The sequence below is a fragment of the Suillus plorans genome (genome assembly GCF_016647745.1).
Source record: "Suillus plorans strain S12 chromosome Unknown HD556scaffold_21, whole genome shotgun sequence".
Taxonomy (NCBI): Eukaryota; Fungi; Basidiomycota; class Agaricomycetes; order Boletales; family Suillaceae; genus Suillus; species Suillus plorans.
The window spans coordinates 517766-530054 of NW_024537405.1; the positions used below are offsets into that span (position 1 = coordinate 517766).

Below are 12289 nucleotides of genomic sequence, written 5' to 3' on the forward strand. Positions count from 1 at the left end.
CTCAAACACGACGTGATCCTCTGCCAGCGCTTCAGGTTCTCGCCGTGAGTTCACGAGTGTGATCTCATCATCCTCTCGGGCAACCGTACGTTGTTGAAGTGTCTCGAGATCATAATCCTCAGCATCTTCATCTTCCTGTGCGATTTCATCGGACATGGCAAGGCGGCGGTTGTTTTCTGATGGTCGCCAGAGGTACGCAATGCTCCAGAAGGTGAAAAAGTAGAGGAGGGCGAGGTAGCCGTCAAGGAGCCACCAACGGATTTTCCACGATTTCGCTGCGTAATCTACAAATCATATATATTCAGACGGATCAAAAATTGATTCGCGGATAATGACACACCTTCAGCTAGTCTATCAGAGAATGACATCGAAGAGATAACGAAAAAGACGGCGATGATAACTACAGTGCCGAGGAGGATATAATACAGGCGTTTGAACATCCTGAGCTTATATCTTTGCTTTCGCACACTGAGCTGCGTTATTGTACCTAAAACAGCTACATGAGAAAGCATGTAAGGTGAAAAAAATTGGACATACCATTCAACGAGTACAGGATCCACATCAGGAACCCACTCAACGTAAATGCCAGTGGTATGACGAACATCAACAGTATCAATGCTGACGTCGACTCGAGTTCCAGTTCAACTATACCCACGGCGTACAGTACTGATGACGACGGTCATTACACCTCTGATATCATGAAGAACTGAGCTTACCTCCGAAAACAAAGTGCAGCCCTGCAAGGATCTGACATTTGAGCATTGTGCGCCCCAGAGATTCGCGGACGACACTGAGCCCCAGTGATACAACAAGGAGCATAAAGAAGGAAAGGGCGTTGCGCCCCGCGTCCAGAATGGCAACTGCATAGGGTGAGCGACTGATTGACTATTCCATTGATCGTTCGTACCAACAAAAAGGAAGACGACTGACGCCGCGGTCTTCCCATGTGCGTTGAGGTATCGGTAGTATACTAGGCATGGTCAGTACTGAGGTGAGGTCATGAAAAAATGTCCTACCCCAGTTTGCAACCATTTCGATGACAAGTAACGCAACCAAGCTCGAGAGATAGTACTGAGATAAACATTAGAACACCCAAGGTGTATAGAGCATGACGAACCTGAATGGGTAATAGTTCTGTAACATGTTTATAACAGAGCCATGCCCACGCAGAGCCTGCGATGACATATACAAGGAACATGGCGAGGTAAAACTGAGTGTTGTGATGAGAGAGATGGCAGCAGACCACGCGTTCGGCTCACGTTAACTTTGGGATAGTCGGTCGCAGGAAGCTGTCCATCAAAAGTATTGCGGAAAAGAACGACGCCGTTGTATGTAGGATGAGACGGGACATCCGTAGATGCCTGGCGGGCAGTGGGATTCAATACCGTCACGGGCACGATAGCTGCGGCAGAGATAAGTCGGGAGAGACAAGACGATATAACTTGGACTTGCCTGCGCAATAATATCCTGTCTTGCGAACTTGATACTGTATAGGTTGTGAATATGCAACTGTCCCGTACGGGCTCGGGTTTAGGAGGTCACTCGATTGTCGAAGACTGTGGTGTAGGTCTCGTGATCTCCACGGTGAAGTGTAATTATCAGCAGGCGGAGTAGGGTTACCCTCTGAGCTTTCCCACAACCCTGATGAATCTGAGGATGCGCCGCTGGTCTGGTTAAGGGCAACGCTAGCAGTCCAAAAAGTAGTTTGATTTGCGGTGGTCCCGTCATCAGATGAGAATATGAATTTCCCGACATTATCATATGCACAGAGGCCAACTCTGACTGCGTCTGTTGTGCATACGTAGGTCTTCTGCTGGGGTATAATGGCTGAGTTCGGCAACAAATCATGTTGTAAGGGGTTACTCACGGGTAGGGAGTCATCCGTCGTGGAGGTAGTGACACCAAGATACTTGACATCCTTCCATTCATATATAACCATTGCTACCTGTCCTTGTGAAGAACTTTCATCAAACGTGACTACGACACGTCGTGTAAGTATCTGGCGAGCATATGTAGTGCACCTGCTGCGCACCGTTGATGAAAGTCGACTGGCTTGCCCACATTCCCGAACATACTTGGCGAGAATAGTCCGCGTCTGAGAACTCGAGCTCATATCCAGTTGCAAGGGAGCAAGCAAACAGAACACCGAGCGCGATCGCCTGCAGCTTCGAATTTTGGCGCATCCAGAAAGCGTTTGTTGTGGCTTGTTTCTCAAAGGCTTCTCGTCTTAAGTTAGAGTCGACTTTGTCCACAGCAGTTACTGCGCTCAGCTTCAAGTAATTAACCGGGAAGCACTGCTCCACAGCACCAGCGGCGAACCAAAAAGTTGATAGTCGTTCACCGCTGATTCAAGTATGCTCGGCGACGAAGAGGACGTTTTTGACAGTGTCACTTGGGAGTCCCCTTCAGCACCCTATCACGCCGATCACACCGTCCAACCGTCTGGCCCAGGCTTCAAGCAGAGTACGGCAGGGGCAGAGGATGAGCGGGGTCCACACGATCCAAAGTGGGAGGGATATCTCATTGTTACCGTCAAAGATCCTGTAAAGGAGCTTGCAGAAACTAAAGACGCATACGTCTCCTACCTAGTCTCGGCAAAGGTGCGTTGTAATATAACTCGAGCTCTTGTGCATAATTCTGAAAAATCTGCAGACCAATCTTCCAATCTTCTCTACTCCTAATCCTTCCTCTCGTCGACGATTCCAGGACTTTGTATTTCTGCGAGACCACCTTGTAAAGGATTTCCCAGCATGCGTAGTACCTGCTCTTCCCGACAAGCACCGGTTAGGTATATATTACCGTCATAATCTTAATGTTGTCTAACCACGCATAGAGTACCTGACGGGCGATCGCTTTAGCCCAGAGTTTATGGAACGCCGCAGACTAGAGTACGTATGTGTGGCATGCAGACGCGTTCAATTTCTCATCTTTGACAGCCTGCACCGGTTTCTCGAACGGATATCCCGACACCCCACCCTACAACGTAGTACTCTCGTTCGTGCGTTCTTTGAGTCGACAGAATGGGTACGTCGATCAAGCGCAGTCCAAACACTCCACACACCCCTGACACCTTCCAGCACGTTCATATGCATCAACATCTCGCACACCCCCCAGGGCCAGAACCCACACCAGGACTCATCGATAACATCTCAGACACCCTCCTAAACGCGTTTGCACGTGTACGCAAGCCCGATGAACGCTTTCTCGATATGCGCGAATCTGTCGATAAATTTGAGGATGGGCTTGTCGTTTGCGAGCGCCTCTGGAACCGCGTCCGTGGTCGTACAAACGGTGAGCCTACCTTGTAACAGCGTGAGGGAGTATCTGAGGCTGAACGAGGTGGCGGTCTTGCTCCCGGCGAAGATCTGACAGCGGATTATCACGATCTAGCCGTCGCCGTGCAGGGACTTGGTTTTCTGGAGTCGGGGATTACAGACCCATTGAGCCACTTCTCAAATACCCTGCTCGAATTTTCTGCATTGCTCAGACATAAGGCATGATGTTTCGATAGCATTCAAGTTATATACTTACCCCTTCTTTCAGACTCAAACGACTACTGACCCTTTCCTTGTCCATCTTCATTCACTGCTAACCTACTCCCATGCAAACCGTGCAGTCCTGAAACTCCGTGACCAGAAGCAACTTGATTTTGAGGAATTATCGGATTACCTTTCTGGAGTAACACAAGAACGTGATCGACTGTCTGCCGTTATCTCAGGGCATGCAGGAAGTACCGGGCTGGGGCTGAGTGCATACCTAAAGGACAAAGTGGATTCTCTCAGGGGCGCTGACGATGATCGGAGCCGAGTTGAGAAGATGAGAAAGTTGGATGTCAAGATCAAAGAAGTGCGTGCACCTACTGCAATATTTAATTGTCTGTTTTTCCAATCTCAGAGTTAGCTGCAAGACGCTGTAACAACAGCGCACGAGACATCAGATGCATTCAGTGACGAGACACTGCGAGAGCAGACTATATTCCAATATACGAAGGAAGCGGAGATGAAAGAAATGCTGGGGAACCTTGCAGACGGTGAAATTGAATTTTATCAGTCGGTATGTCGTTTTTTCAATCAGTCTAATACCCGAGTTCATAATTTGGTCTAGGCAATGGAGGAGTGGGAGCGGATTATACCTATCATCCAACGTATACGGGTTGACGTTTAGTGTTCACTAACATGATCTAATGCTTTCATATTCCGTTTTGCTGTTATCTCGCACATCATGCAAGGACTTCGTTCGCAATGTATTATTAGTAGTTTAAATTAGGTTATGATCAAGGATGTCAACTAGCTTCGGCGTTTCCTTGTCCTTCGATATCGTGCGCGGAATCATCTGGATCCTTGGTGGGTTGGAGCTTTTCTTCGGATTCTTGAACTGCAAGAGAGATCTGTGATACTGTGAATGACAAGCTTCGATCCTCGTCAATGTAACCTGCGTACATTGATGATACCTGTGTCCACTGCCCGAAGGAGGTGCAACTGGGCTTCTTCAGATGCCCCAGAGGTTGTGTGCTGACGATCTGCGGGCACCCATGGTGGGGGTTCCTTTTGCAAGCTAAACTGTCCGTTATAAACATCGAACTAGGATCCTTACATCGTCCTTGGAAGATGAGGGCACTGTGTTTTCCTTGAGTTCAAGGACTATTGCAAATGAGGCCTCATCTATCTCAGCTCAGGTGAGAAATCTATTGTGAGGGACGAAGAGAGCTTACCACCAGTGGGAAGTTCGAGAAGCCCCAGTTGAGACTCGATCATGTTCAGTTTGATGAGAAAGGAGCGAAAATACTGGCCGAGTTGCGCGGAAGACATCGCATCCTGCACGCTAGGTAGACGTTATTGCTTGCCCACGCAAGTGAATGATGCAGCGCACCTCGTATCTTTGTTATAGGACTCGACCTCGATCATGTTTTGGACTGAAAAGATGAAGCGCTCAAGGGCGACTTGGTGCCTGTCTTTGATGACGACTACCACCTTGTCCACATTACCCTGTTTTATCGCGAACTTCTTTGCAGTGAAGATGTGAAGCTAATGCTAAGAGCTCACAAGTACAAGTTCATCGGAAACAGCCTTGACAGTGCCGGAAATATATTCATTCAACGCGGGATGGCGAGACTGGAAGACGGGCGTGTCGTACTTCTTCCGTCGTACAAATAAATCTGCTGGGTATATTTGTCTGACGTAGAGGATAGTATGGATGGCGACTTCGACTAAATATTGATTAGATGGTGGTGATGGGAGTCGTGTTTGAACCAACTCACTGAATTCAGTTATCCCCTTCACTGCTTCTACACTCTATCTCTTCAGAGATTTCTAAGGAACACAGAGGATATCACTCACGATTCCAGGTCAGAGGTGTCTCCGACATGGCCTATTAGATTTTGGTGATGTGTATCGGAATTCGAAGTGTATAGTGTTTCCTTAGGACGAAAACACTTGACTTCAGTTCGTGCTCGGCTTGAAGTTGTGGAATACAGGGGTCGGTGGCAAGTACCACAGCCTGAGTTATACGTAGGGCCGTACGGTGTAACCAGAATCCAGTGCGTGTGCTAATCACGTGGTTCATGAAATCACGATTCACTCCTCCGAGAGACGCGATGTTAGCTGGAGGATTAATTAAGTTACTAAGGTTCCACATCTTTCGGTACCTAATCGTACCAGCGCCTGATTTAATTATTCCTTGCATGTTCTGTGTCCATCAAAGTAAATGCAAACTTATAGTCTTTTATGTTGGCATGAACTGCTAATCCTGTGTGATTCTGTTCTAATTTGATTTGTAGACTCATCTGTCACAGCAGCTAAGCATCACAGGACAGTAGATTTGAAACCTAGGTTTTTTCTATCAGAACACACCCCCGGCGGGGCCGACAAGTACTATAGATGCTATGTTAACTAGTCTTAGCTAAGTGGGTACAACAATCGATCTTGGACTCTACTAGTCACTGCGCAGGTTTGAAACTTGCTAAAGTTCAGTTTTTTTTTTCTGAATTGCCGAGTTTGACTCCTGCTGTCGTGAATTCTTTTCATACAGATGGGCCTCATCCCACAAAATCCCCTCTAAGTACTCAGTGATGACAGCTAATAATCTGGCACTGCATCCTCTGTCCAAACAACAATCAATGTAAAGACTACATAGTGTCTCTCGTGATACATGAACCAACAACTAATCATGTTGCATCCCTGACACGACCAGTGGAGACAGTATACAGACGAGCTGCGATGTTCATGCTTTGCAGTTCCTGGCGACCGTGAAGTTAGCAGAACTCTACCATCAATTGAGGGTGAATGCGAACCTGGAATAATAGTTTGGCAGCATAAGGAATATACAACTGTGAACACGCCGTCTTGTTTTTGCATGCACGGCACTCGAAGCTTTGCTTTTTCTATTTCACGGATATTAATAGGTGATGTCATCGGTCATGAAATATGAAGGTACTCACGAGGTTGGCGATTGCAGTAAGTCCGCAGCTGAAGATTCAAAGTGAGTCCACGAAACAAGGCCAAATGAACCAAACTTACATGTCGCAAACATGCAGGCGGTAGGCATCACTAGCCTCAAACAGACGCTCCTTCAGGAAACCAGCAACACCATGCGAAATCATACAATCACGTTCCATCTCTCCGAAACGAAGACCACCATCACGACTACGACCCTCCACAGGCTGGCGCGTCAAGATCTGCACGGGACCTCTCGCGCGCGAATGGATCTTGTCGTCCACCATGTGTTTGAGACGTTGGTAGTACGTAGGGCCGAGATAAACCTGTGCTTGGAGCTTCTTGCCTGTGTGACCATGGTACATGACCTCAAGGCCTCGGGACTGGTAGCCCTTCTGACGTAGGAAGGTCGATACGGACTCGACTGTGAGATCGGTGAAGGGAGTTGCGTCACCCTCGTTACCGATCAACGTTGCCACCTTGGAGAGCAGACACTCGACCAAGTGACCAATGGTCATACGTGAGGGGATGGCATGAGGATTGATAACAATGTCAGGGACAATTCCCTCGGCAGTGAAGGGCATGTCTTCCTGTCGGTAAGTGATACCAATAGTTCCCTTCTGACCGTGACGAGACGCAAACTTGTCGCCAATTTGGGGAATACGCGTCGACCGAACACGAACTTTGACGAACTTCTGGCCCTCCGAATTGGTCGTGATCAACACTTGATCAACGATACCATTTTCTGTGCTCTTCAATGGAGTCGAGACATCTCGCCTCGTGTGCGTCCGAGTACGTTGCCCAAGTTCCTCGCTGTCAGGGGGAATGGGTGCAGTTTTCCCAATGATGATATCTTCCCCAGAGACACCAGTACCGGGAGCAATTAGACCATCGTCCTCGATTTTGTCGTATGTGCCGTGCTTCATCCGCAACGTAGTATCACGAGTAGGTTTCTCGAACTCTTCCAGCTGCTGTACACCACTCTTCTTCTCCAGGTCCATATAACTGCGGTAGTATATACTTCGGAAGAGACCTCGGTCGATTGAGCTCTGATTCATGATGACGGAATCTTCTTGGTTGTAGCCACTGTAACAGAGAATCGCCACGATGGCATTTTGTCCAGCAGGAAGCTCTCTGAATTTCAGGTACTCCATGGAGCGCGTAGTGGCGAGAGGTTTCTGTGGGTAGTACAAGATATTGGCCATGGTGTCCATACGAACCAAGAAATTTGTGAGGTAGATGCCCATGGCTTGTTTGCCCATAGCGGATTGATAGGTATTACGAGGAGACTACAAACGGTCAAATTTCATACACAGAAAAATCACACCACTCACCTGGTTATGGTCAGGGAAAGGAATGATACTGGCGCAGACACCCAGAATCATGCTTGGGTGAATCTCACAGTGAGTCCAGGTATGCGCGCTGATCCCTGCCTTCAGCCGAGCAGCTGGGTCATAATCGCCGTCATTCTGGTGTGGATCGATACCCGCTGACTGCAACCTGGAGTTCTCGAGGTCCTCCGGAGTCATACTAATCATGACAGTCTCTTCTTCCTCCGCATCCAACAACTCAATGATTCCGTTCTTTACTAGCTGCTCCCACTTAAATTCCTCTCCGTCATCCTCGCGATAACCTTGGTTCAACCATTTGATATGCTTCTTTTGAAGGGCGAGTTGCTGGTTCTCGACAATAAACAGTGGTCGACAGACACGACCAGCGTCTGTGTATAACCGCAGCTCCCGTTCACGTATGTCGCGAACAACGGAGACTTCAGGACTGATATCGTCCTTCCTACGAAGTTTCTTAATTGTCTTCACGAGATTCGCGGGATCGCGATGTACACCCATCCAGACACCATTGACAAAGACCTTTGTACAAGGCGTCGACGAGTGCGCATTCTCCTCCAGTGATTCAAGACCCCACTCCTCCAGGAACTCAATGACGGGTGCGGAATAAGAACCGACGGAGATACATGCCATGAGGGCGAGGTTCTTGACGAGACCACAAGCCTGCCCTTCTGGCGTTTCGGCAGGACAAACCATACCCCAGTGCGTGTTATGTAATTGACGAGGTTTAGCAATCTTGCCCTCGCGACCGAGAGGGGTGTTGGTCCGACGCAAGTGGGAGAGAGTAGATGCGTAAGTGTACCTGTTCAACACCTGAGACACACCGGCCTTCGAAGACATAGCCTTCTTTTGGTCGCCCCAATTGCCGGTAGCGAGTGAATATTTGAGACCGTTGGTAATTGTTTGATGCTTGACGGCTAGCGAGAGATTGAACTCCTTGTGCGTCTCCACACACTATGAAATAATAAGCATAGAGAAACGTGCAACTAGACAGGTGACGTACCTTCTGGAGATAACGGTAAACATCCCTCGTCAACTTCTTGAACAGCATGCGGAATAGACCAGCAAGTAGAGGACCAGCCAAATCAAGACGTTTCTTCCCGAAATGATCACGGTCATCCAGCTCTCTCCGTTCAAGAGCGGCGAGGAGTAGTCTGTGGATCATGTATCCGAAGAAGTAGGCCTTCTTTGACTCTGAGCCCTCCGACATGGAGACGTGAGGAAGCATCTCCTTCTGCAATATCTCCTGAGCGTAGCGAATACGCCGCTCCCGCGACAAACCAGTCGTGGTTCCACGATTTCCAATAAAATCTAGAGCAACCTCGCGGTCTTGTATGACAAAACCGTCATCAATACATGGCTTGAGCATTTCAAGCATCTGGGCGTCCTGCATGTCATAGCAAATGTGCTCCAGGATGTCTCGATCAGAGATGACGCCGAGAGCACGGAAAACCACCCAAATGGGAATGTCGACACGGATGTAAGGGATGGTTGCTTTCATGACATTACCCAGCTGTGAAAATAAGATGAATGGGGAACCCGAGATAGTATTGAGCTGTGCTTACCGATCGCTCCTGATTTCTGTGAAACATTTTGACCTGGAATTGACTAATAGTCTTACCACCTTTCTCTACAGCACTCCGAATCTCGGCCAAGAAATTTATCGGTGATGGCTGTGCCTTGGCAAAAACATAGACGTGGTTAGTCGCCATACGCTCCTGGGCGATGAGGACCTTCTCTGAGCCATTGATAATGAAGTAACCTCCTGAATCATACGGACACTCGTTCAAGTCGTACAAGTCCTGATCTTGCAAGTCTCGAAGTATGCAGAATGTCGAGCGAAGCATGATAGGGACCTGTACATCAGGCTGAGGTAAGAAAGCACCCTCTCTTCATTGGCTTGTGACACACCTTGCCAATCCAGACCTTCGTGGTATCCTCGGGTGCCTCATGTCGCTCTGCTTCCCATAGAATCTCTCCAGGTGCCCCGTCAGGGTCTTCGCGCCCGAGAAGAACTCTCTTCTTCATCTCAATGTACAATGGGGCCGAATACGTCAAGTTCCGCAAGCGGGCCTCCTGAGGAAACACTGGAACCACGGATCCATCTGCTTCAGTGACAGTTGGTCGCGACAGGTAAATCTGGCCAAATTTGATCTCGTAGCGTCGCGTCATATCTGTGTCATGGCCAGTGTGTTGATCGGCCTGGTCGAGGATAAGATCCGCATTCTCGTCCACGAGTTCTTGCATGGTGTTTTGTACAAACTCATCGAAGGAGTCCAACTGCTGTCTGACAAGACCTTTTTGTTCGAAAAAGCTAGAAATGACAGTCCAGCAATCTTCCTGCGTTATCTCTTCAAACTCTTCTTCATCTTCCTCCATGGCATAGTTTGGGTCGTCATAATTAATCGACGGCTGGGAGGGCTCAATTTCTAGAGAGTGCATATCAGTCAGGACAAGGATGTGAAGGAAAAGTGAAGATTACCTTGGCTCATGATTCCGACAGAGAAGCGAGAATGCAATCAGAGTTGTTGAGTTTAGGACACAAGTCCTAGTAATTGTAGCCAATGCTGAATTGGCTTTTACGGTTTTTAAAAACACAGAGCCAATATAACGAGCAAGAGAGGGAAAACAATGAACTGGACGTCGACGTCGGTGAGCAAGACGCGTTAGTGAGCTTTGTTGACTGGTGTTGTTGACAAATACTCTGTAATTCTGACAAAAAACATGCCAGGACCGTGGATTGAACACGGGACCTCCAGAACTTCAGTCTGTTGCTCTCCCAGCTGAGCTACCCCGGCTTATGACGCCAGTCGTTCATCAAATTAAAGAAGGTAAACAGAACTTCAACAGTGTAATTAACCTTCAAGTCTTTACCTCAAAATTATAAGTAACTAGATATATCACCAAGAACCTCCTCCCCGTTGTCTTCCAGAGCGGGTGTCTGACCCGACTGTTTCTTTTGGATTGCTCCTTCATCCCCCTCAGGTTCAGCAAGTGTAAGCACAGGCGGCGGTCGTATCTCTGGAGTCGGGCCACTAAAGTCCTTTCCCGTCATTCGCGACAAGGTTTGCATATCTGGCCACAGCGTAAGCTCATTTCCTAAGCAGTTAGTCAGTGAGACTTACCATATGGTTGACGGTTGTTCAAACAGTAATTGATTCTTGCCGAGTTCTTCTTATCCTCGGCTTTGAACTTGTTCTTGCATGACTTGCGGTCACGACCAGGTAGCACATAAGATATTAATTCGTAGTTCTCGCCAAATTGCGATAACGCCTGCACGTGTACATAAGTAAATATCCTCTGCATGTACCTTATTACTTACCTCGTAGAATAACTCCGTCTCTTCAGCACTCCAGCGAGAACCCCGGAAACGCCTCCCATACGTCCCAGAATTCACAAATTTGGAGACGTCCGACTCCTCGACATGAGTGTAGTCTGCAGTCTCGTCTCCGACATTTCTGTCAACAAACAGAGATTCTTCATCGATAATGGTTTCTCCATTGGGCCCGATACGGATTTGAACGTTATATCGACTGGTGGCGACATCTTGCGAATAGTCAAATCCGCTACCACTCGTATCTCCGACCGCATGCTGGTTACCGTTTATAGGTACAGCACTGGGTTCTACGGATGTTGCAGCCTCATTTGTGACGGTGCTTTGATCAGGCGCAGAGCTGCTGTGGTCGGGTTGTGCAGTATCATCTTCATTTCGACCATACTTTCTCGCCTCCATAGAAACTCTCATTCGCGCTCTCTTTTCCCGATTGGTTTTTTTCCAGACCAAGTGGTTATCGACAATTTGAGCTGCTTTACTACTGACACGACCCCATCCGGTATCTTCACACAATGTAGCCATAGTCACGACAGTCGGATCTAAATCTTCTCCAGGGTCTACGCTGGCATCGTAGGGCAAAGATGGAGCACGAGTTTTGCGAGATTTCTTCGAACCTTCAGAAGATGCGCGAGATTGGGACCTACGTTTTCGGGAGCTGGATGCTTCTGAGTCTGGTTCCGCGGGAGTGGGGATAACTGAAACAGGATGTTCTTGGATGACAGGGAGTGCCGGCAGAGGCTGAGGAATCTGCACTTGATGATCTCGAGTAGTGGGAAGAGGTATTGGAGTGTTTATAGGCATGACAGGTCTCTGAGGAGCATGCACAGTAGAGATAGGGAGTCTGACAGGAATCACGATCGGCGGCGGCATGGAAGGAGATGCAACGGGGGGAGAAGGGGGCGTCACAGCTATTGCAGTTGGAGCATGTTGTTGTGACGAAGGCTGAATTGGAGGATGAGCTTCAGGGATTGAAGCCAGTGGTTTCGGTGCGTTGGCCTCCGCGGCGCGAGGTCGCGCTTTGGCGACAGGTCTAAAGACCGTACTTCCCTTTTCTATTACAAAACACAATGAACTTTCCGATGAGCATTAAGAAAGAAAGTACTTACGAACTCGCGTGCTCATAAACGTCTAGATCCTATAATAGATGCTATCAGTTGCTTCAAGTTCGCACTGGTTTA

At 48.3% G+C, this 12289-nt stretch overlaps 5 protein-coding genes and 1 non-coding gene across 6 annotated transcripts; 1 reads left to right on the top strand and 5 right to left on the bottom strand.

Moving 5' to 3' along the window:
• Positions 1–50: 50 nt before the first annotated feature.
• HD556DRAFT_1431640 (protein PTM1) lies at positions 51–2183 on the bottom strand (the record flags this gene model as incomplete). The annotated part of the gene is given in 12 exon segments (XM_041305035.1): positions 51–135; positions 155–284; positions 341–487; positions 538–666; positions 717–860; positions 908–970; positions 1017–1071; positions 1118–1210; positions 1260–1402; positions 1453–1810; positions 1868–1977; positions 2033–2183. 12 exon segments carry the CDS (start codon positions 2181–2183, stop codon positions 51–53), a joined length of 1608 nt encoding a protein of 535 aa, XP_041161538.1.
• A 69-nt stretch (positions 2184–2252) lies between these two features.
• HD556DRAFT_1364157 (uncharacterized protein) lies at positions 2253–4279 on the top strand. Its single transcript, XM_041302726.1, has 9 exons — positions 2253–2600; positions 2653–2788; positions 2834–2888; positions 2937–3024; positions 3078–3291; positions 3340–3494; positions 3544–3846; positions 3901–4053; positions 4105–4279. The coding sequence occupies exons 1-9, from the start codon at positions 2355–2357 to the stop codon at positions 4162–4164; spliced, it is 1410 nt and encodes a 469-aa protein (XP_041161539.1). The 5' UTR covers positions 2253–2354; the 3' UTR covers positions 4165–4279.
• Positions 4280–5607, bottom strand: HD556DRAFT_1290689 (DNA-binding protein; the record flags this gene model as incomplete). The annotated part of the gene is made up of 8 exons (XM_041299384.1): positions 5337–5607; positions 5258–5284; positions 5043–5206; positions 4870–4985; positions 4712–4821; positions 4594–4661; positions 4440–4544; positions 4280–4387 (listed from the first exon to the last, which is right to left on the bottom strand). Exons 1-8 carry the CDS (start codon positions 5362–5364, stop codon positions 4283–4285), a joined length of 723 nt encoding a protein of 240 aa, XP_041161540.1. The 5' UTR covers positions 5365–5607.
• Positions 5608–5859: 252 nt separating this feature from the next.
• On the bottom strand, positions 5860–10436 carry HD556DRAFT_1364179 (DNA-directed RNA polymerase II subunit RPB2). Its single transcript, XM_041302727.1, has 9 exons — positions 10260–10436; positions 9689–10206; positions 9343–9633; positions 8781–9290; positions 7766–8731; positions 6516–7720; positions 6437–6464; positions 6290–6379; positions 5860–6235 (listed from the first exon to the last, which is right to left on the bottom strand). The coding sequence occupies exons 1-9, from the start codon at positions 10267–10269 to the stop codon at positions 6164–6166; spliced, it is 3690 nt and encodes a 1229-aa protein (XP_041161541.1). The 5' UTR covers positions 10270–10436; the 3' UTR covers positions 5860–6163.
• A 66-nt stretch (positions 10437–10502) lies between these two features.
• HD556DRAFT_t53 lies at positions 10503–10575 on the bottom strand. Its single transcript has one exon. It is a non-coding gene; the product is annotated as a tRNA-Phe (tRNA).
• An 8-nt stretch (positions 10576–10583) lies between these two features.
• Positions 10584–12288, bottom strand: HD556DRAFT_1364181 (uncharacterized protein). Its single transcript, XM_041302728.1, has 4 exons — positions 12218–12288; positions 11100–12163; positions 10903–11050; positions 10584–10852 (listed from the first exon to the last, which is right to left on the bottom strand). Exons 1-4 carry the CDS (start codon positions 12231–12233, stop codon positions 10659–10661), a joined length of 1422 nt encoding a protein of 473 aa, XP_041161542.1. The 5' UTR covers positions 12234–12288; the 3' UTR covers positions 10584–10658.
• Position 12289: the final 1 nt, after the last annotated feature.